Below are 22,151 nucleotides of genomic sequence, written 5' to 3'. Positions count from 1 at the left end.
ATGTATGTGTTAGATGATGGATTTGAAATTGGGTTAATGATTAAAACGTACATTAAATCACATATTTAAAATCAATTGCTTTAATTAATTCTTACATGCAATTAGTGTTACATGCAATTGTCTCTACTAAAATACAAAAAATGTACACAGTTGCAGTACAAAAAGCCTTTGAGCCATTTTGAAATGTCCTTTCTTTCTTACATTCTGATTACAATCAGTATTGAAATACTCTTTTCATAAAGAATTGAAAATTAGAATCCTTTCTTTTTATAGGTTCAGAACTACGTGCCTGGATCAAAAATAAATCCATAGATTGATATGGGGAGGTGGAGGAAAACCTTGTCATCTTTGCTTGCCTTGTCCTGTGACAGGGAGACCTATCAGGTAGTCAACTCTCCCCCTCCCTCACTTCCTTCTGACCTCATTCTGTCATCTCCATTTTCCTCCTTTCCCTCTCACAGGTCTTTTATAAAGTGTCTCCGTGCATTACACATTTAACAATGCATTAAAAATAGGCCACCATCAATCAGTCATTCAACAGTGAAGACAGAATCCACCAGTGGCTTCAATTTGATATTTTTTCCCTGTTATTGTGAACTCTGTCAAAGACACAACACACACATATTACGTCAATGTGATTGGGAAGCTTTGTCAGTCGCTCTCAGATTGTCAAATTTATGTTCCAATAATTTTCTGGAAATTTTTCTGGTATTAGCATGAACAAATGTAAACAAAGAATTTGATTATGTATAGAGCTACGTATGTATATATTATCATTAGTTTGATATTTTGAGGTGCTGTGACATTCCTGAGAAACCGTGTTGTATGTGAGTGAACCTAGAAGAAAAAAAGCGACGAACCACAAATGATCTCCCTTTGTGAATCCCTTGAGGTTTTCTAAGTAAACAACTGCTTAAAACAGCCATTTCAGAGCTGTTATATGTAAGACAAGGTTTGTTGTTGTCAAAACATGAGGTAATGATTTGGAGTGAGTCAAAGCCTGGGGGGCAATAGTCAGAGGAGTCTCACCCTGTCTGCATTGCTCATGCTAAAAGCAGATGTTCTATTGACGACAGTCTCTCAACAGACACTGACTCAATGGTACTTTTGTTATCAATTACAACTCAACATTTCCTAAGCCTGAAACAGATGTCTAATGAGCAAACTTTGCAAGGAACAGACTACAATACACATCAGGCACATAAACTTTATATAGTTTTAATAAGTTGCTTCATAATTAGTGGTCAAATATATCACAAAAAAACATTAACACAATGAAATTAAATAAGTCACTGACAGTATCATCCAGATGTGATTTAAAGTCCCATTGAGGCTTCCCTCAAATAATAAAATCACATCCCAGTACAGTATCACATTGTGAGACAGGATAGCACTTCAGTAGAGCACATCTGTCATGTCAAACATTCCAGTGTTCTCTGTGCTTTGTCGTTGCCGTTCTCAGAGCCTGGCTCATGCACCTTAGACTTCATGATAGACTGCACCTCATCATGCATCACTAGTCCAGGTGGTGTGCACCAACAGCACAGACATGCCTGAGGGATAAAAGCACACACTGTAGGTCTGAGGATGACAGCACACACCTCATCCGTTTCACGTTAACAGGATCCATAGATGACAGTAACAAGGCACAGTCCACTACAGAGACTCTTCGCCTGTGAGTGCACTCTGGGTTAGCGGTTAGTCTCGTGTGTGACCTCTGAACACTGTTTCCCAGGGATGTGAATCTGTCTCGAGCTATTGCCCACAAAGGTTTAGTTGTTAAAAGTCACAGTGTTAGAGCGGACCCTGCAGCATGTGCACACAACATGTTTTGCAACTGTCATATTTGACCTGGCTCTATTAGGGATCATTGTGTCATCGTTTCAATGTCAAATCTTACCTTGAAACAAGTTTGGAACTTTTTGCTGACCACGTACAAAGCGATAGGGTTGATGCATGAGTTCATTGATGCCATATTGATGCCGATGTAGTCCAGGACAAGAAAGAAACTGGGAGAGACAAGGATTTGGGTACAGTCACTGACACAAAGGACAAATACCCTCATTGATGACTGTGTTGGGCATGGTTCTAGCATACCTCAATAACTGACACCTGTTGGGATCCTTTGCATCATATATGGTTCGTTTTAGGATTCTGCTGAGGTACAGAGGGAACCAACACACAGCAAACACAACCACCAGGCAGAAGACGGTCCTTGCCACTTCTCGTCTCTGAAAAAAGAAAGAGTAAAAGATTTGAAAGATTTTACTGTATACACCATCGCAGTCATTCATATGTTCATACATAATTATCATGGGTGCATAGAATTCACAGACACCTAGCTTTTCTTTTACTGGGCTCAAACTGACCTGTTTGGTATGGTCGTTGATTGTATTGTCTGTCTTCTTCAGTATTTTCCTGCTCATCATTGCATAGAAAATGGCTGTGCATGCCAGAGGCATGCAGAAGTAGAATCCAAAGAGCCACCAGTCTTTGACTACTTTGTAAAACTGCAAAACAATACAAAGATGAAGTCATGGTTTCTGTTAATAAAAGGCAAGCTGTGCTAATATAAGTCAATGCATACACATTCATAGTGTGTAAAAGTCACATTTTGGACAAGAGAAATAGAAAGAAAAGAAAGAAAATAGATTAGGAATGACTGAGGTTTACTAAATAGAGAATGGGCTGTCATTGACAGCATATATGACAGAATGCTTTATTTTTATGTCCCTTAGAAGCCGCATACCCTGAATTTGAAATCAAAAGACTAACAAAATCAAAGACATACAGCATTGACCTGTTTGTTGTATTAGCTTAGCATTTTGTGAGGACTGACATGTTACCTGCATGAACTGTGTTGTCTGCATGGGATGAAGCAGGCAGATTCTCAGATGCTGTCCTTTATAGTCCATTGTTATCATATCAAAGCCAACAACTTCAGGCACAGCCAGGATGGTTGATACAACCCATATCAAAATTATTTCTATTGCTGTCCACATAGACACTCCAATGCCTTTGATTTGATTCCAGGATGCCACGGCTCGATATCTACAAAATCAATAGTGGAATTATGAGGCTAGACAGGCTTCGCCCATAACAATCAAACAAAACATCACACAATCAAAGCAAAACATTTCATGGCCTTGCACAAAGACAAATCTGTTTGGATAAATGTAGACATCAGCAGACAACATTACAGGATAGCATGTCGGTGATCATGAGAGAATTTGATCTGTATTCTGTCTCTGACAGTCAAGGAAATTAGACTCTTACCTGTCAATGCTCAAAGCACACAAGCTCAACACAGTAATTCCAACGCAGGTTTTCTGTATAAAAGGCACTAGTTTACAAAGCACCAAACCAAATGGCCAGTCCTCAGCTATCAGCTAAGACAAGAGAAAAAATATTGTATTGTTATTGCTTCAATTCCAAAGTTATTGACAAAAATGTATGTAAACATGAGCGATGTTACGTAATGCAGTAATAAAAATGAAAATCAACACTTCCAACTTACCCTGTAAGTATTGACTGGGATATCTATCAGAATGTGCATTAGGTCTCCTAAAGCAAGGCTGGCAATGAGTATGTTAGGTCCACTTCTCATACATTTGTTTTCATGAATGATTTTCAATAAGGCTGAATTTCCCACTATACCAACTGTAAACACTAGGAAGGACACTACAGTATTTATATACTTGAATGTGCCTCTAATTCCAGCAGAATGTAAACACATTGGAGGGAGTGATGTTTTCTTGCCCGGACCTTGAAATACATGGCTAGAGTTGTTAGATTTAGAGTTTTCTGGCATTGCTGAAACACCAGGAGATGTTGTTTCGAAGAGTTCAATTACAGGGAATGGTTGTGAATGCTGATCATTGGTCTCTGCAGTGACTGGGATCATTCCTTTAGCGAGCAGTAGACAGACAGTGAGAGCTACAATCCCCATTGTTGATGATTTCCTCAAAAGGCTGTAAAATGTTTCCTCTAGGCACAAAGCTGGAAATGAGAATGAAAATCATTAAAGCACACATTCCAGCCTTGAGAGCTACCACAACCTAATCAAGCGGAGCTTAGGTTTATTGATCACAACAAGAAGCAAGGATGTTTATCTGTTAAACTATTGATATAAAACTTTGAAAATGTGTCAGTTTACCTTCAAACAGATTGATTCAGCTTCCAACCACATCAGATGCTGCAGCCTGCTGTCTGGAACCTAAACATGTATCCATGAAGGAGGATTTTATAGCATGAGATTTTATTGAAAACGTTACTCATGAATCTGTCACTCAAATCGCAGCCCTAGGCACATTACATTGGATAGATACTGAAGTTTGTTGACTGCCGCTTTGCATTGCATCATTGTCCAGGTATTCCTCAAATTGAACAGTTATTTTAACCTCACGAAAAAACGAATCAGGACAAGAAAATGCTGTGCAACAAAGGCCTATTGTATTTTATTGCTAATTCAGTTTAATTTTTTATCCACGATAAATTCATACAGGAACGTCGAGTTTATGGTTAGAATGAAAACCTTGTTCTAAAGGCAACTTGTCGTTTTTTAATTAACTGTTGCCATGTAACATGGCAACAGTTAGGCGTTAATAGGTGTATTAGCAGACGCCACATAGGTTAATCTAAAATAACACATGTGAACAAATCTAACTAAGTCAAGACTCAGATATCGACTGTCAGAATGAGTCAGTCGCCATCAAGCCGTTCAGATGCTGGTGCGCCACACTCTAAGCAGCATGACATCGATGACCTTCCCAACTTTCAGCCGCTGACGGATGAAGTGCAAAGGCATGAGGCGCAAATATCCTGTGTCGATCCGCAAGACCCAATCACAGGTAGGCCTGTTGTAACAGAAAGTCACCTATCGTTTTCTGGCAAGTCTGAAATAGCACCAGATTATATCAGGAATCTTACTATTGACAACCACCCTCCTCAACAACGGCCACATTGTAAAGGTGGGTTAGCTAGCCTTTAAAATAAGTGTGGTTGTAGCCTACTTTTAAAACAATTGTGGTGTAAATGTTGATTATTATATCATAAAGCCTTAATTATAACCTGTTTTTGCTTCAGTGGGGGAGAAAACACAACAAAGCCGTACCAGATATCTGCGATCGAATGAGAAATCAATGATGTAGGACATTATTTAGGTTTAATGGTTTAGACCAATGACTTAACGGAATTCATTTTCTTCTAAACTAATGATTTAGAACTAATTAACAGGGTGAAACATTTGGAAATTATGTTCTTTAAAATATTGGCACGGTTTAGAGACCTATTGTGCTCTTACCCGGTCCAGCAGGACTAAAAAAAATATCTCACCGGAGTGCATTGAGGTTCACGCACTGGACGGCAGAGCAATCACCATAGTGAGCACCAACACTCAGACAGACTGGGAGTGGGTGGAGCAGAAAATCTCAGACAGCTGTCAAGGTAGTCACTGTCAGACTGTTTGGGTGCGAACGGGTCACTCCTTTCTACAGCTCTCTCTGGATGACTCAACATCTGTCAACCCCTCCACTTAATTATTTCTCTTTGAATAGTTCAAAGTAAAATAGAGAACTTTGAGCCAGAGCCCGAAGAGAAATTGCTGACACACTTGGTGGAATGGGTCACTAGTCCTGATACAGAGGTACAGTTGCAACATGGTGGTAACAGAGTACAACTTCAAACTGGCACCGTACATGACACAACAGCAGGTAAACATTAAAAAAAATATGTTGTTTATTTGTAAGAATGAAGAGACAGATGTGGATGTTGCAACTGAGGATGAGAAGTATGACATACCAGTTGTAGGGCCCCCCAGCCTGCTGGCGTACAAGCCAGAGTCTAAACAACCCTGCGTTCTCTTTAAAAAGGTAAAAGAAAGACTAAATTGCATATCATTGTCATTATAAATCAGAACATACTTGTCACAACACATTATTTAGTAGAAATACAACAGAGATTGTGGACCTTGCCTTTTCATTTACTATGCAGGTGCTAGAGGTGTCCACTACTGATTCTCCAAGGAAGCCATCTGAAGGGGAAGAGTTTGTTTTGTGTGACTACTGCCAACAGCCCAGTAAGCCCTTTATAAGTCGGGAGGAATTGGAAAATAATCCTGACCTGGAGTTGGTAAGTGCTGCTTGTTTCTTTCAGACTATACATTTAAAGCAAATCAATGCAAGCCACAATGGTTCCTCCAAGGCTTTTGATCTCATTTTCGTTGAGAGACTGGAATGATTACTTTTCTCTTTTTTCCACGTAAGACTCTTGGTTCCGATCACATGCTGCTAAGATTGTAGATATTAATTGAATTAAGAGCTCTCTGACTGCCACCCATAGAATTGCTTTGATGTGATCTTGCTATTTTCTTTCCTCCAACCCCAGCTCTTTTGCTGTGAGCGGGCAGTGAAAATGAGGGAGTTTCTGCTGGAAAAGGAGCGAGCATTAGCTGCTGTTGAGGCGAACAGGAAGATTGATGTGGGCCCGCACCCACCCTTCATGAGCAAGAAGGAGAAGAGAGTCGCAAAGGAGCGGGCAGACCAGAGGTGAGAGGGTCTAATTGATGTTGTGCCCTGTCCATTTTGATGCCAGCTATTTGAACACCCTGCAGCTAGTGGCTCTACTTCTGTGATAAAAGGCCTCAGCCAACTCTGGTGTAATTGGTCCTCCTAAATCCAAAATGTTCAATGCGTCTAGGGAACTACTTTTTTCCGTCAAAGTTTAAGTTTTGCAAAAAAGAAGGTGGCTTGGGATCTTTATTTTCTGCCGTGTGCTCTTAAACCTAGCCGTGTAATGTCTAGCCCTCTCCTTCTGTTGGTGGAGAAATCAACATCCATTTCAACTCATTTTTTGCTTTAGGTTGCGGGAATGGGAGCTTCAGAGGGTACAGAAAACAGGCAATCAGAATCGATTTTTCTCAGGTAAAAGTCAATCTTTGAAGTCTCACAGGAATTAGGAAGACTATATAAAATGCTTATAAATGATGGATGAGATATTGAACATATCTCTCCCGGACTAAATGTCAATACTCTGGCATTTCCCTCAATCTTCGCAGGTGGACTTCAGATCAAAACCATCTCCTACAGATTGTCCAATGAGGTTTGGATTTTTCACGAGGAGCCACATTTCCCCTACATGGATATCATAGATACCTCAAACTTATTCACCCTTCAGAAGGAGACAGATGCACGGCATAGGGTATGAATCTGTGTCAACACACTGTCAACAGTGCCCAGATACAACCCATGGTCTCTTTTCCTATGATACGTCTGTGAAAAGGAATCAGATAGGTTTAACCAAAACAACAGTTTATCCGCCTCTGCATTGAGCAAAATAATAGTCCTCTAGGTCAAGGGATGTTGCAGGACAAGGCCAGTGTGATTGGAGTCTGATGAGTGGCTTTCATGACAGGCTGTATCTATAACGAGTGAGACATATTTTGGTTTGGGCTCTAGAGAAAGCCAGTGATTTTAAGGCTTTATCCAGATGGCAAACCTTTCATCGCTTTATACCCAGATGGAACGGGTAATGTGTTGTATCCTTTTAATTAGACTTAATGAAGAGAGCAAGCCTGTGCACCTCAGAAATACATAACAGGAGGCTTCACCGCTAACTTCATGATAAGAAACAATGTTTCTTAATGGAGATAAAGCTATCCATCGGGAAAGGCTGCCATCATAATCTCCTCTGTGAAAGCTACTGACATCACCTACATTATCATGGAGGACAAGGACTCTGAAGCCAAAATGCTGGCCATTTTGACTACAAAGAGTCAGTCTACATGCTATCACCCCAATGGACTCATATGGTAAAATATTGACACAAAACAGACAAGACACTGTTAAGATGAATACAACCTATTCATTATGGACTGTCATGTTTAGACTTTGTGTAAACAGTACAGTATGTGTAAACAATACTGAATGTGTAAACAGTACAATAGACAGTACAGTCTGTGTAAACAGTACAGTGTGTATAATCCGTGTTTCAAGGGTGAACCTGACTGCAGTCGGAGGCTGCTGTTGCAGCGAGACAGGGGCTTTGAGACGCCGCTGGAGTTGGTTAGACCTTGAGCCTCAAATCCAAGCCCCTCCTTTCCAGCCTATCTGTCTAGGTCTGAACTCCAATGTCAGCCTCCGCATTCAGACACAGGACCGCATCTTCCTCGCTTTCTCGTCACGTCAGCACAGAGTGCGTTTTAATGTCGGTTCCAAGCTTAAGGTTGGTTGCTATGGTAGTAAATTGAGTTTGGGGCGATGACAGCCTTTTTAGCAATTGCAAGGGACAGCATTGAAAACACATTTTAACAAACAAATAGATGGAACTGTGTTGCTGTGAAGCCCATAGACAAGCTCCATTACAAATGGTCAGTTTTTTTTCTCTCGTCGATGCAGCTCACTCATCCAGAGGGCCTTCTGATGCCAGGGCCAGACACCCTGCAGAGACATCTCCAAATGAAAAGCCTGGAGATTTACTCTCTGCTGGACCGGATCCAGACCTGCATGGCCTACCAGCACTCTGAAAATCCCCACCACATTAAACCCCAATACAGCCTTATTGCCCAGATGCAGAGGCTTAGGAGGCAAATGGAGAAACCTAGGTCTCCTCAGAGGACGAAAGCACTCATGGCCTCAAAATAAATCTAGAATGACTGCAAATAAAACAACCTTCTTGGTTTTTTTTTAACTGCTGTTACCTTCTGAATAGTTGTAGTAGCCTAATGAAGTAATCCATTGGATGATAAAAAAATGTAATCTAATCTTTATACCTTTTGGATTACTGCTAAATCAAACTATCAAAAATATTGCACCAAAGAAAATTGATATAGCCACTATTTGTTCTCTTTAAACATCTTAACACATTTTGAATGCATATGAAAGACATTTGCATGTTTCGGCATTTACAGTTGGTTTACACTTACAAAAACAGTACTGGCACAAACTACAGGTGAAGTGTCTATTCTAGTGGGAAGCATATTTTGTGCGCATTTTTGTTGATTTAGTTCAAGGCCACGAGGATTTTGGTATTGTAACACAAGAGGAGCACATACTCAAAATGTCCATATTCCATTTTCAAAGTTAATAAAAAGGAATCAAAACTAGCACAGATTTTTATGAAAAATGTATTTATAAATTAATTTTCACTGTGACAGTTATATGTAGCCTATGTTGTGTTGACATGTTGACGTTCATGTTGCTATGACACCAGGAAGGCACCAACATGCAGCTGCCAAGAAAACAAACGAACAGAGGTCCTAAAACTAAAACGTAAGATTTCAAGCATATCATTCATTGTTGCAATGAGTCAACGGTCCAGCTGTGAAGATGAGGAGGGACCACCGTCGTCATTAGTTCACACTAAATCGTCATCTTCTCTTGAACTCACCGTTGAAAACGTGCAAGAGTTGGAGCAACAGTTCGGTGGTACTAGTACAGGTTCGCTTTACAGCAGCAGTTTCAATGTTGAGTACTATGTTGAAGGCACTCCGCATTGTGGCCAAATGGACGGGGAGACCGAAAAAGTCTGCGTGGGCGCAGGTAGGCCTTTTATTACTCATTGGTGACTGGCGCACAGTCGGCACAGAACCGTAACCAGCAAATGCGTTCCTTTTAACCTGCCCTTAGATGAGAAGTTCCAGATAGACATGAGGACAGGCTCTCAGAATATAAACTCAAGGTTTGCAATTCAGCCATTTTTAGTAAATGTAGGCTTGGTAAATGTATGCCATTGATAAAAATTAAATAAAAAACCCAACAACGTTAGAAGTTTCTCAACAATTGTATTATTTGATAACATGACTTAAAGTTAATGGTTATCATGGAATTTAAAGGGCATCATCCAACGGAGATCTCTCAGAATATGAGGAGGTCCATGCATTTGATGGAAGAGTTATCGTCAGAATAAGCACCAAATCGCAGACTGACTGGGATTGGGTGGCCAAGAGCAGTACAAAAAACAAGCTTCATACACGTATGACAGCAGGATGGTCGACTGGCATGACAAATGAACGTTCTTAAAGTGTGTGTATTAATAAACATATTGTTCGTTATTCTATCATTTGACTCTATTTCTGCCTTTGTAGATGATCAAACTGACATAAACATTTCAAAACCAGTAGAGGAATCCTTGACCATTCCACACGCTATAGAAACCGCCCCTAACACCAAGGTACAGTACACAGCTATTTCAGGTGACAAATATAATCCTGACAGCATCTTATTTGTTAGTTTATTTTTTTACTTATTCACAGTGAGCATTACTAACATTTAATAAATCATGAGCTGTCATTGTTTTGCCTCAGACTATTCTGGAGACAGAAGGATCTGAGGTGGTACAATCCCTAAATAACAGAGTGGTTGACATGACAAACAAGGTTCCCTCAGGTCATCTAGCTGTCCAAGGAGAACACAAACAGTCTCCCCCCAGTTGTGACATGGTAAAAGACCAAAAATCAGTTTGTGATCAGTGCAATTAAGCTCATTCAACTTTTAGGGCATCGTATTTGTGATCTCAACAGCTCTCTGGCTGACATGCTTGCAGATTGCTGAAGTATATAGCTCGGACTCCTCAGAAGACCTGCTGGAGAACGATCTGGACTCCATCCCCTGTGAATACTGCCAGCAGTTCCAAAAACCTGCCGTCCTCAGAGACCAGATGAAACATTCAACACTGGAAGAGGTGAGTGTCTTCCTCTTTCAAGTTTGTACTTACCTATAAAAGCGACTGTTTTATTATCGTAGGAACACTTGTCACATGTGCAGGAGACCATGAGATGAGATGGCTCTGTATGCTCTGGATACCAACAGTATAGTTGTTTCATGTGAAAAGGTATCGTGCACATGGAAAAAACGTGGATTTCTCTTAGATGGAAAAGCTCTGAGAATGCATTGAACCACATTAAGTCAGCTTTATTTTCCCAAATGTATTAGAACAGCACCATACACAAACATCAAAGTCTCAACTGGAGCTAGAAGTGGGGCCACTGTAAAAGTTTCCTTGTAAAAAAAAAATCCAGCAGGATCATAAAATAAATAACTTAACAGAAAATATACACAAAATCTATATTTAATAAAGCAAATCGGAATGTCATTATCATATCCGGCTACAGAGCAAGTCTAGTTGTGCCTTTCCGGGGTTTGACTGGGTTTTGCCTCCTAGTTGTTCTGCTGGGAGATGTCATGGAAGATCCAATGAAATCCAAGCAATGTTTTTATTGAAGGAAGAAGATATTACCATGGATACCATCTCTCACGTTCCATTCAAAGGAGAACAGGATCTGGCTGAGCAAAGGTCAGCATCAGTGTAGACTGTGACTGATGCAACGCTAAATAGTTCCAAATCCAAGACAATGTAATTCATTGTAATGTTAGAGGAAGTGTGTTAAATTCATTGCCAGAAACTAAATGCTACTCCTCTTGCAACAAACCTCAGGCTGAAGGAATTGGAAATACAGAGGACACAGACAGGGTCATCTAACTGCACGTGTTCAGGTAGAAAAAGTTAGTCCCCCACTTAAATAAACTCAGTTTTGAGAGCACTAGTACATTCTGTGCTTAACATGCTTTTATCCTCTCATGAAATGAAAACGTTGGATAGAACAGGGACAAACATCTTTGACATTTTTCTGCTTTTATTGATCGTCTTTCCTCCCCGTGTTTATGCTTTCAACATTGCAGGAGTTGAAGCAAAGTTGCATAACACCATCTGCTATCGACTCTCCAACGAGGTGTTCACTGCTGAGGAGACACCATTCCCTGAGATGGAAATCATTGATCCTCCAGATACTGTCACCCCGCATGAGGAGGAACAAGGACACAAGGTAAACTGTTAAGGAACGTCTCCCACTAATCAGATTAGCTGAACAAATACCAGAGACCTTCTCACTGAACAAACTGTATAGTGCAGAGATTACATGGTTATATTGATACTGTCAGTCTGCATATTGTTTCATTGCATCAAACCACTTTGGTCCCACAGAAAAAGGACACACTTATCAGGCTCTATGACAGCGGTCAAACGTTTCTCACAATATTCCCAGATGGGACGGGACAGGTTTTGTATCCTTCTGGAGAGCATTCTAGGGATGTGTGAAGTGTCTTACAGATACTGTGGCAACCACTGAGTGGAACAGGGGTGAGTTGCACACAGCTTAGAAATGGACACTCGTTCCAGAGGCAGGTTTAAGCACGGCAAGTGCATTTAATACCAAAAGGTTTTCAAACCTAAGTACCAAAACTATATAAGAATTTCTTCCTCGGTCAAGAGGATTATCCAGGAAGCTTAAAATACTCCTTCCATCGGGTTACATCTGTCGACATATGTCAGAACAATGTTATCAAAACGCATTTTAATTCTGCCTGAGTCCAGCTCGCACCAATCAAGCCACGAGCTCAAACTCACCTGCCTGTGGAATCCTCTGCCTTTTATCGCTGTCGTCTTCCTGCAGCTGTCTCCCATCAGCTTACTTGGAAGCAGGAACAGGGAAAAATGGGTCTATAATGTGCTCAAGCGTCTGCATGAGTTATTGTCTGTGGTGCTGATGTCCTTTTCTCACCCGGCTGACTCTGGGGCTGCCACAATACACGTGGGCCATCGCTGTACTCAAGATTTTATGAGATGAGATTTCATTTTATGTTGTTCAAGATTTTAGTATGGCAATTCCCTGAATGGCGCACCAGCTATCCATCTGGCAGGCTTGCCATTCTCATTTGCGCTGTGAATGCTGTCGATTTCACCTATGTGATATTAGCGGATAAAGCCCTCCAATCAGATATCAAGGCGATATTCACCTCTAAGGGCCAGTCTACCTGCTATCATCCAAATGGCCTTATATGGTATGTATTGAGTAGGCAAGCTGATGCATAATTTACACATTTCAGCCTCTGAATGTTCTGCAGTAGATGCAGTATGTTAGTTAGTACCTGACCAGTTGGGTTTTTCCAGGGTGAACTTGACACAGTTGGGAGGCACTTCTTGCAGTGATACAGGGGCTTTGAGAAGGCGCTGGAGTTGGATCGACCATGAACACCATGTCCACGCCCCTCCCATCCAGCCCCTCTGTCTCACCCTGAACCCCAACATTGAGATCCGCATTCAGACCCAGGACTGCATTTATCTCACCTTCACCTCTCACAAATGCAGCGTGCGTCTCAACGTGGGGTCCAGATTCAAGGTGAGTTATAATGCCCGTGTCATAAGAACAGGAATACAAACAATGCTTCAATGTGATTTGCTATATCATGATCTTGTTCATTTTACAGCTGGATCCAGCTGAAGGTCTGATGTTGCCAGGACCAGATTTGATCCAGAGGCACCTCCAGCTGAAGAGTGCAGAGATCTACTCATTTCTACAGAAGATCCACTCCGTCATCACCTACCAACAGCCACTTAGCCCACGTAAACTCACATCCCAGTCCAGCCTGATCGTCCAGCTGGAGATGATGAAGACTGCTATGCACAAAAGACGTGCTGCCAAGACATCCAGGGTCCTAGTGTCCACCGACTCCCAATAATGTAACACTGAACAGAAAGCTTCCTTTTGTAGACTTCACAAAAGGTTATTGAAAAGTGTGGAGAAATACAAGCATGTCAGATGTTCGTCATCTTTTTAATTCATAATATCCATAAATAGTTTTATCTATTCACAAATTCAAACAGAGGACGCCAAAGCAAATTGCGGTCTTAATTAATGGACTTAAAAGAACCAGGCCAACACCCATCATATATAGATTACATTTCTCATTATTTACAGTGCAAAAACTGTCAAAGGTCCATTAATAGCAGGTTAAAACAGTTGACATTCAGAAGAATCCCAAATACAAAATAAAAAGTATAAAACATATGATTTTAGGGTCTTTTTACATATATGCATTAGGCTGACCCATTCATAAAGAGACCATGGAAGAGTACTGCTGGAAGGCTCCAGATATACAACATGAGGAGAGACCATGTTAGACCTGAGAACACAGTAACACAGGCTATCAGAGAAGATCTGTCGTACATGTACACAGGAGAAAGGCTTTGAATTATAGAGGAATAAGATATTTGTGCAGCATGTTTTTCTTTCTGCCATATGAAACCCTTTATGGGAAATGAAACAGCATTTGAGTGGCAGACTCTCATTGCCCATTAGCTGCAGTGCTTGGCAGTTGAACAAGCATTGGTGTCTATGTTAGCTTGGCTGAAGTGTCCTCGCCTCAGCCCTCAAACATCATCCCCCCGAGGCCTCCTCTCTACACTTAATGTGCGAGCTCATGTTTTACTCAGAACATTGTCCATGATGTTAGGAGAAATGCAGTTGCTATGATAACCCCGGTCCTTGTGACGCTGCCCACAATAAAAGCAAGCCCCTTCACCATCCTCAATTTCAGTTGATAAAGACGAGTACCAAAATAAACACAATTACACCGTTACTTCCCTGTTCCCCTCATTCCTTCTGACCAAACGGAGAAGTGAACTGTATTATGTTTTGAGTTGGGAGTATCTTTGGCCTTCGTGAGAATCTTTAAACCGCTGTTGGCTGTCGGGGGAGGTGACCTCGGTCAGTCCTAGAGCGCTGACCAGCGCTCTCTTGGCTCAGGGCTCGTCAGAACTGGAGGAACACTGGTGCCTTGCTGTTCACAGAGAGTTCATCCCCTTCGTTGGATCATGATGCCAGGCTACTTGTTCGTAGACAGCAGGAGGTTAATCTGAAAAGCCAACAGACCAAAGGGAATGCTCAGCAACAATGTCCGTCAAAAGTTCACACTACAGTTTGGTAACAGGCTCGCGATACGACTATGGGTTTGGATTTGTTTTGCCTGTAGTTGGTTGCCCACCTGCTCCATAGAGGGACAAGCGATGATCAGAAGGTCCTCTCCGCTGTACTCTTCCTGCAGCAGGGCATGCAGCCTTTGGAACACCTGCTGGATGTTGTTCTGTGGAGAAGACATCCTGCTAGTTGGAGTGCAGGAAGGAATCCTACTACATCTGGACAGGTCCCCTACCTACCACAACCTTGTTGCCATGTCAACCACAGGTCTTTTTTTTTTTTTTCAGACTCACTTAGGCTTGCACTTAAATTGGCAGAACATTGAGAGCACACTGATTTCTCCATTAGCAGGAAAGAATATGGAGATTTAAGTGTCTCACGTTGGGGAAAAAAAAGAAGAAGAAAAAAAAAAAAGCTTTGTCTGTAGTGCATCGCTGTATGATCCTTACCCTGACAGGCTTGAAGAGGATGAACTCTGTGTCTTTGTTGGCCAGGTACAAGGACATGCTCTGTAGTGTGCTTGGCAGCTTGTTCTTCATCACCCGGTAGGTAGCCATAACTATGTCGTTGATCTTGGCTAAAAGGGGAGACGCCAAACCTCATTCATCAGAGCCGTGCCTTTCAGCAACATGATTTAGTGTTTTCTGTTGAAATATGAAATATGATGGCGGCCTGCTACCTGCAGACAGATTCTCACCTGGCTGTGCCCAAGGTTGCTGGGAAAGGTTGTACGTTGGCCCACCTTGGATGGCCATGGTTTTCAGGGCTGAAACCTGCAAAACACACACGCCATGGCACACTGGATTCAATCACCAGAAACAACTCTACCAATCAGTGTGTCTCTCCAGCTGTCCAATCACACAAGTCCATAGCTGGACAGACACGGTGATGAGCCTACTGCCCATTCACGGACCATAGTCTGCGAAATACAAAGTGTATGATGGCATGTCAACAACAATTAGTTTGAACAGTCGCTAGAAACAAGACATGGCGATCGTAAGCGGATCCGTGCAAAAATTCTGACAAAAGTGAAGAGAAAGAGAAAGAAAGCCGAAGGTCAGGTTTGTGCAGTCAGGGCCTGAGGCTGTGACTACCCCCCCCCCCCTGCTGTCTGACATGCTAGCTACCTTGGTGAGAAACTCCTCCATGTTCCCTACAAAGATGCGTGTCTGCTGCTGGATGAACTGCTCACAGCTGAACTTCAGGTGTCGGTCCACATCCTTCTTCGAGTCAATGTAGTGCTCCTTGATCTCTGGCGTTCCCTGAGGGCCGTATGTCACAGACGGGGTTTACTAGGACGTTTCTCAGTCGACTGATAGTTTCAGAGAAGACCAAGTTCTATGTACGGTTTATGATGTGGCGCAGAAGAAAGAGAAACTACAATTATACCTCGAGGAGAAATTCTAGGATGGCGTTGTGACTGTTCAATCGGAAGAAATTGGGAACAGCCTTGGGGTTGAAGATTTTGAAGGCGGCATCTGAACGTAAAACAACACAGATATCAGATCAGAACACAAGAGCTGCAGTGCCCTCTAGTGTCACAATGAAATATGACCTTGACTGAGATGAGAATGACAGGAGAAATTCTGCTAGAGGCCAAGCCACGAGTAATGTGGCTTGGCCACATTATGTTCAAAATTGTGGGACATTCTGTGTATCAATTTCCTTTATAATTAGCATTATCGGAGTATAGTGCAATGGGCAAACATTCTCGGGTGACATCATTGATATTGAGGACTTGGCTTAATGACTGGATAATGGCTAACTGGTAATCTCCACCACCGGGTGAACTCACCTCTTGTTTTTTTCAGGTCCAGAGAGATTTCTTTGATGGCAAAGTCAGTGTGAAAGGGTGCAATCTGTTCCCTCATTATCAGAAGGTGTTTGATCAGAAACAGCTGGCCATCTACCTGTGTCTGAAAAAAACAGAAGCAGACCAGCCACAGCTGCATAAATAAATGACAACATGCGAGTGCAAAAGTAATGGTCGTTAACTCAGCGAGGACCGGGCACGCACAAGGCTGCTTATGGTCGTGTTTGTGGTCATTATGAGTGCACAAAAGGCAGCGTCACTGCAAACAGGCCACATGTAAGGACACCCGCGAGGGGTCCTGAGAGACGCATTAAAGCCAGTACATAATTAAAAGGAGTCTAGCTGTATATTCCGGAAAGAAACACAATGACAGTCTATTAAGTATAATGCAGTGCGGTGAACAGAGCCTGCCGGAGTATGAACCAGGGCAGTGCCAACCTTGTTTTTGAGGATGACTTCTGAAGCCTTCAGCAGCGACTGGATGCAGGCAGATAAGGCTTCTTGAGATAAACCTTGGAAGACCGCTCTCTGGAACACCACCAAGTTGCCAACAGTCAAAACAACAGAACACACACAATACAGTGCAGACCAAATAACAAACTTCTGATACGGGACAAATGCTGTTTTGGTTTCTCATCAGGGAGCAGACATGAAAGCTTCCCATCACAGCTATGGCATGACTGGGTACTTACATCTATGCACCTGTAGAGCTTGGACAGGCAGACAAGAGTGCGCCTGACTGTGGGGTACCACATCCCATGCAGGTCTGCGGGAGAGATGGAAGTTTGCGAACGCGACGACTCTACACCTACGAACAGGGGAACAGAGACAGAGAAAGAGAGAAGCGAGAGGAGAGAGAAATAGAACGGTCATGCCGGGATGAAGACAAACCCAACAGTATGAAAACAGAAACCATGTTTGACGGTTGGGGGGGCGTGCCTACTCACTGGCATTGCTGCTTCTCCTCGACGCTCGGTCTTCCAGCTGCACGTCAGAGAACGAGGACTCCTGAGACACGAGCTTCGACTGCTCCTCCTTCAGACTCAGGGCTATTTTCTGTCCAAAAAGGTGGAGAAAGTGAGGAAAGGATCCGAGTGTAAGCATGGCCGTGCTTCACGTACCACAGAGACCTGAAGGCAGCCTTGGAAGACCTGCAGTACCTCCATCATCTCCAGTTTCTCCGGGTAGGCCAGGTCTCCGGGGGCAGGGTTGTAGCCCAGGATATCAGTCTGGATGTAGATGTGCGTTCTGTAGACCAGCCTCTCCTGGACATCCTCCAGCATCTGTTTCACCACTGCATCGAAGGCCCCCAGCTGACCAGCTACACAGAGGCATACGTCAAACACCTTTGCTTGAACAACATGCGTGAGGCGTGAAAACCAAAGAGGGCGTGTCTCGTCGTTTTCCCCGTTGGCCGGGGTGCGGCGGTACCGTTGTTGTGGACGTGGTCCTCCAGCATCTCGTTCTTCAAGATGCTACAGAGCTCCGAGAGGGTCTCCAGGTGGATGACGTGGATGATGAGGGGCCGCAGGAGGTCGTACAGAGACAGGCACAGCTTCTCCAGTAGCTCGCTGAGAGAAGCACGACACGGCAATTACTCAGCTGTTCACCACGAGAAGAATCTGTAGTTGTAACACTGGTTTCTGTTTTATGGCAAACTCGCTCAGTCAGTTTAACATTACAAGGCATATTGAGCAAGTGGGAGTTTTAACCAGGTCCCTGTGAGCCCATCCTCCTAAACAAACACAGTCATGCTCCAAGACATGATTTCATATTTTTTCCAACTCTCTTACTGTGAAAACTGGATGACGTACAGTATAGTTCCACTCTACTCACTCTAGTTTGTGTGTGTGTTTGGAGAAGAACTCATTGTACAGCTGGTGTTCATCCTGGCAGACGTGGACCATGAAGGCACAGCCACTGCGCACCTGGAGAGAGAACATGCCGGAGACACCGTAAGCACCTTAAACTAGGGCACCGGTCGTCATTTAGTCAGCAATATCTACATTTCCCCTTCTACACGAGCTATGCAAAGGCAGAGCCTGGGCCTCTCTTTCCTCACCAGTGCACAGTGGTCTTTGTGGTTTTGGCTGGTCAGGTCTGAGATGGTGGAGGTAATGCTGGGACTCAGAAGTTGCTCTCTCTGGTCCAGGTAGCACAGGTGGATCTCGTCGAGCAGTTGGTGGTACCTGGACACAACACAAGAGCGAAAGACAGACAGCTCAGTGTTTAGAGCCTTTGACTGCAGATCAAGAGATCCCAGGTTTGAAAATCCTCCCCCGCACATTTCTATGATTAAACATTATAATTACCTGGCACTGGGAAGGAGAAATGAACATGCACAACACTGTTTCAGTCACATTGATAGCATTAAGGAGGAACAAATGTACTTACTCTGGAATCTTCTCTGACCTCTGCTCAATCTGCTCGATTAGTGTCTGAAAGAGAACAGCAGCTCTTAACCCAATGCTGAGGGCTTCAAAAAGACTGCCAAATTGTACAAGTGGACTGAAAGCGTCCAGTGAAGTGACTATACTCACTCTAACTTTGGGTGCAGCAGCTCTAAACTTGACGTAGTACAGAGTGAAGGCATTATCTGCATTGGCCAACCCCAACGGGTCCTAAAAATGATCAGACAGAAAAATGATCTGACAGAATTTAAAATGAAACCACAAAAATAATGATCTCATCTGAAATGTTGGTCTCAATAACTCCATGGGATTTCCTTTACCCTTTTTGTTAACTGGCTGGTGAGATTCTGCATAGTGTTTACAGTGTAGCTCTTCATGAAGTGCATAGCTTTGGACAGACATTGCTTAAACTTGGCCAGGTACACTGGGTAGTCCTTAAAGCTCGGCTGTGGTAAACAGGAAACAGTGAAAAGACAAATCAACAATAATCCATGACAACATGTAATCAAAAACAAACAATAGACAAACATGCTGACTACTTACATGGGAAGAAACATATTCTATACAGTCATCCAACTTCGAAAGCATTGGTATAAAACCTTCACTGTTTACAGACAGGGTGGGTGAATTCAATTTCTGCAAACAGAAAGAACAGATCATTAGTGTCATCTTCCCTACTGTGGGGTATTCAAAGTCTCAATGATTTCAGATGATTGCAAAGCAAGCTAAGTACCGTGTTTATGTTTTCCAACTCATTGAAGTAAGACAGTTTCTGCTGTATGCTTTCAGCCAGGTCCACCAGCTCAGACTGGTGGAGATAAACAGTCTCTCATTAGGCAAACAGTGCAACTCAGGGCTCCTTTAGCTTTCAAAATATAATAAAAGCATTTATACAAGTACATATATCATCGACAGTCATAGTTGTTGGAGCCAACATGTATGAGTGCCATGTAGCTGTTGAAAGAGCCCACAATAAGAGCCTACCTGCTCTTTAAGGAGCTGTTCACAGGCCTCGTGTAGTGTCCCTGTCTTGTTGGACACAAACAGGTACTGTTTCTGGAGGGAGTCCAAGTGCTCAAGGGCTGCATTGACGTCACTCAAGATGGAGTCACATTGTCCCTGATAACAATATAGATGCTCTCTCGTTCTCCTGCAGAAACGGACATGGCACAAATAGGCAATAGGCAACAGACTGGGCTCTACATATCTTATTAGTGAACGCCCGTGAGGAACACGACAATGTCAATCCTGAGAGCTTGAGCGTCGACTAGGGATAATCACACACAACACTGTCTGTGGGGATACTGCATCAGCTCACTTGTATTTTGCTCCTTCATCCTGATCCATTTGTGTCTGCAGCTTAGAGAACCAGGAAAAAAACTGCAAAACAAATAGCAGTAAAAACGGTTGACACACAAGTATTTCAGTGCCCTGTAACACCTGCACAAATCCTTGTGTACAGTAATAACACTGTCTACAGCAGTTGACGTTGTTTCAGTCAAGTGAGTTAAGCTCTATGAAGGAATAACACCATACCTGTTGTGCCGTCTCTATCCTGTCATTTTCCAGGTCAAGCATTTGAAAACCCTTGAGCAAGATATCTTCAGTTGAGGCCGGCACAGTTGTTGTGAAAGAGGACTGCAGAGACCGCGATGTTAGGCTGCACAAGTCCTCAATGGGCAACTAGGAAACACATATGCAACGTGGTCGTATCAGCTACATTAATGCAGTACTGCGATTCACATTTCTCTCCATTGATTTACCGCATCTTAAGTAAATATCTAGTTTGTGTGCAACTGTCAAGTTGATTGATAGGGGTGCCTGCTCCAACTCACACTGAGGTTCCCATGCATTGACTTTTAATGTTAGTTGTTTTGGTACTACTAGTAGTAGTACTCGCAAACGGTTTGGCTTGTAACATTACAGTCAACCACCGCAATATCCGTCTAGCCAGCTAGGTACTTTGGTAGTGGCAAGACACATCTCATGTTGCTAAAAGAGAGAGTTAGCAAGCTACATGAGTATTGTGGTGCGATGGTTACTGTAGCTAAGACCCAGCAAACGACGTGGCACAGTGACAACTATCTGGCTAGCTGAAACTGATAAAGGTACTGTACAGTAGCCTAAAAGCAACAGCAGCAATGATATGCACTCAGCATCTGAGAAATTAACCAAAATGTTAAATAGCTATGTGTCAATGATTTGTAGCTGTTATTAGCAAGCTAACTTATCTAGCTACCTGGTGGCTAGCTAGTTACCACCCAGTTGGCAAGGAAGCTCAACGTGAACAGCTAGCTCGATGGCTAACTAGCTACGATGATTTCTAGCTAGCTGTCTGCACATTAGACTAACCTCAGCTGGGATAGGCAGTGTTTCAGCTGCGGTTCGGATCTCCAAGATAGAGTCGGTTTGTTTCTCTGTAAGGGGCGCCATGGCATCTGAACGACGGTCCCAGAGAGACAGTTTTTCACGCGTTTCTTTATCTGTGAGATCCAGGAGAGACGGGTCAGTGGACGCCATCATCTTTCAGCACCACGAAACGTCAGCAGCCGTGTAGTTCCTTTTCCGGGATCCTTGCTAGTGTTAGAATGAACTGGGACATATGGTAAGTTCGCTCGGATAATGCTAATGGCCCGTCACCTACTTTTCACCATGTAGTGCTCAAATTAAATAAAACAAGTCGTTTGCTACATTACGTTGATTTGTATTACATTTGTTTTTTTCAATGGGGTGGCCGTTAAGATTAGCCTTAACCAGAATGAGCCTTACCGTGATTAGACATGCTTATTTGCTGTTTGTAGGCTGGTCAGTTGACCAATGTGCACACTGAGCTGACTGTGTGCGTGTGTTTGTGCAGGAGTAGCCTAAAGTTAGGGTTGTGGTCGTTTGAATATTCTTTCTTTTCACAAACCCTAGCTTGTCAAGTAGAAACATTTTTATTTATTTTTCAATATTCATTAAATTGAGTAGACACACCACAAGGTGGAGTCCGGGGTCAAATCTTATCTCAAAACAGCACATTATACAGGCTATCTGTAATTAACAGAATGTAGCCTTTCATACTGGCTCATGAACTTAGGTGAACTGTTACAGTTGGCTACAGTAGGCCTACTTCCATTGGTCATCACTTTATATTGAATTGGATGACCAATCTTTTAAACTACAAACAACTAAACCA

The 22,151-nt window shown here is 42.7% G+C and overlaps 4 protein-coding genes across 4 annotated transcripts; 2 read left to right on the top strand and 2 right to left on the bottom strand.

The window, feature by feature from the left end:
* Nucleotides 1-1,412: 1,412 nt before the first annotated feature.
* LOC124485608 (endothelin receptor type B-like) lies at nucleotides 1,413-3,949 on the bottom strand. The gene is made up of 7 exons (XM_047047315.1): nucleotides 3,518-3,949; nucleotides 3,277-3,389; nucleotides 2,847-3,051; nucleotides 2,370-2,510; nucleotides 2,098-2,231; nucleotides 1,901-2,009; nucleotides 1,413-1,553 (listed from the first exon to the last, which is right to left on the bottom strand). Exons 1-7 carry the CDS (start codon nucleotides 3,947-3,949, stop codon nucleotides 1,413-1,415), a joined length of 1,275 nt encoding a protein of 424 aa, XP_046903271.1.
* Nucleotides 3,950-4,696: 747 nt separating this feature from the next.
* Nucleotides 4,697-8,639, top strand: LOC124485602 (glutamate-rich protein 6-like). The gene is made up of 12 exons (XM_047047305.1): nucleotides 4,697-4,803; nucleotides 5,315-5,445; nucleotides 5,556-5,644; nucleotides 5,748-5,870; nucleotides 5,992-6,129; nucleotides 6,385-6,545; nucleotides 6,859-6,920; nucleotides 7,055-7,197; nucleotides 7,455-7,534; nucleotides 7,652-7,807; nucleotides 7,992-8,220; nucleotides 8,394-8,639. Exons 1-12 carry the CDS (start codon nucleotides 4,697-4,699, stop codon nucleotides 8,637-8,639), a joined length of 1,665 nt encoding a protein of 554 aa, XP_046903261.1.
* Nucleotides 8,640-9,211: 572 nt separating this feature from the next.
* On the top strand, nucleotides 9,212-13,812 carry LOC124485040 (glutamate-rich protein 6B-like). The gene is made up of 11 exons (XM_047046311.1): nucleotides 9,212-9,536; nucleotides 10,082-10,167; nucleotides 10,301-10,435; nucleotides 10,540-10,677; nucleotides 11,219-11,289; nucleotides 11,431-11,489; nucleotides 11,676-11,818; nucleotides 11,977-12,056; nucleotides 12,678-12,833; nucleotides 12,943-13,171; nucleotides 13,260-13,812. Exons 1-11 carry the CDS (start codon nucleotides 9,299-9,301, stop codon nucleotides 13,509-13,511), a joined length of 1,587 nt encoding a protein of 528 aa, XP_046902267.1. The 5' UTR covers nucleotides 9,212-9,298; the 3' UTR covers nucleotides 13,512-13,812.
* Nucleotides 13,591-21,859, bottom strand: cog3 (component of oligomeric golgi complex 3). Its single transcript, XM_047046304.1, has 23 exons — nucleotides 21,326-21,859; nucleotides 20,510-20,656; nucleotides 20,292-20,353; nucleotides 19,958-20,123; nucleotides 19,707-19,781; nucleotides 19,517-19,609; nucleotides 19,294-19,419; nucleotides 19,103-19,183; nucleotides 18,957-19,000; nucleotides 18,625-18,751; nucleotides 18,399-18,490; nucleotides 17,994-18,133; nucleotides 17,723-17,883; nucleotides 17,510-17,618; nucleotides 17,255-17,370; nucleotides 17,001-17,090; nucleotides 16,545-16,665; nucleotides 16,139-16,227; nucleotides 15,877-16,011; nucleotides 15,447-15,522; nucleotides 15,199-15,326; nucleotides 14,817-14,915; nucleotides 13,591-14,687 (listed from the first exon to the last, which is right to left on the bottom strand). The coding sequence occupies exons 1-23, from the start codon at nucleotides 21,494-21,496 to the stop codon at nucleotides 14,658-14,660; spliced, it is 2,478 nt and encodes an 825-aa protein (XP_046902260.1). The 5' UTR covers nucleotides 21,497-21,859; the 3' UTR covers nucleotides 13,591-14,657.
* Nucleotides 21,860-22,151: the final 292 nt, after the last annotated feature.

Source organism: Hypomesus transpacificus, chromosome 23, assembly GCF_021917145.1.
Source record: "Hypomesus transpacificus isolate Combined female chromosome 23, fHypTra1, whole genome shotgun sequence".
Taxonomy (NCBI): Eukaryota; Metazoa; Chordata; class Actinopteri; order Osmeriformes; family Osmeridae; genus Hypomesus; species Hypomesus transpacificus.
This window is presented reverse-complemented; position numbering and strand designations above follow the sequence as displayed.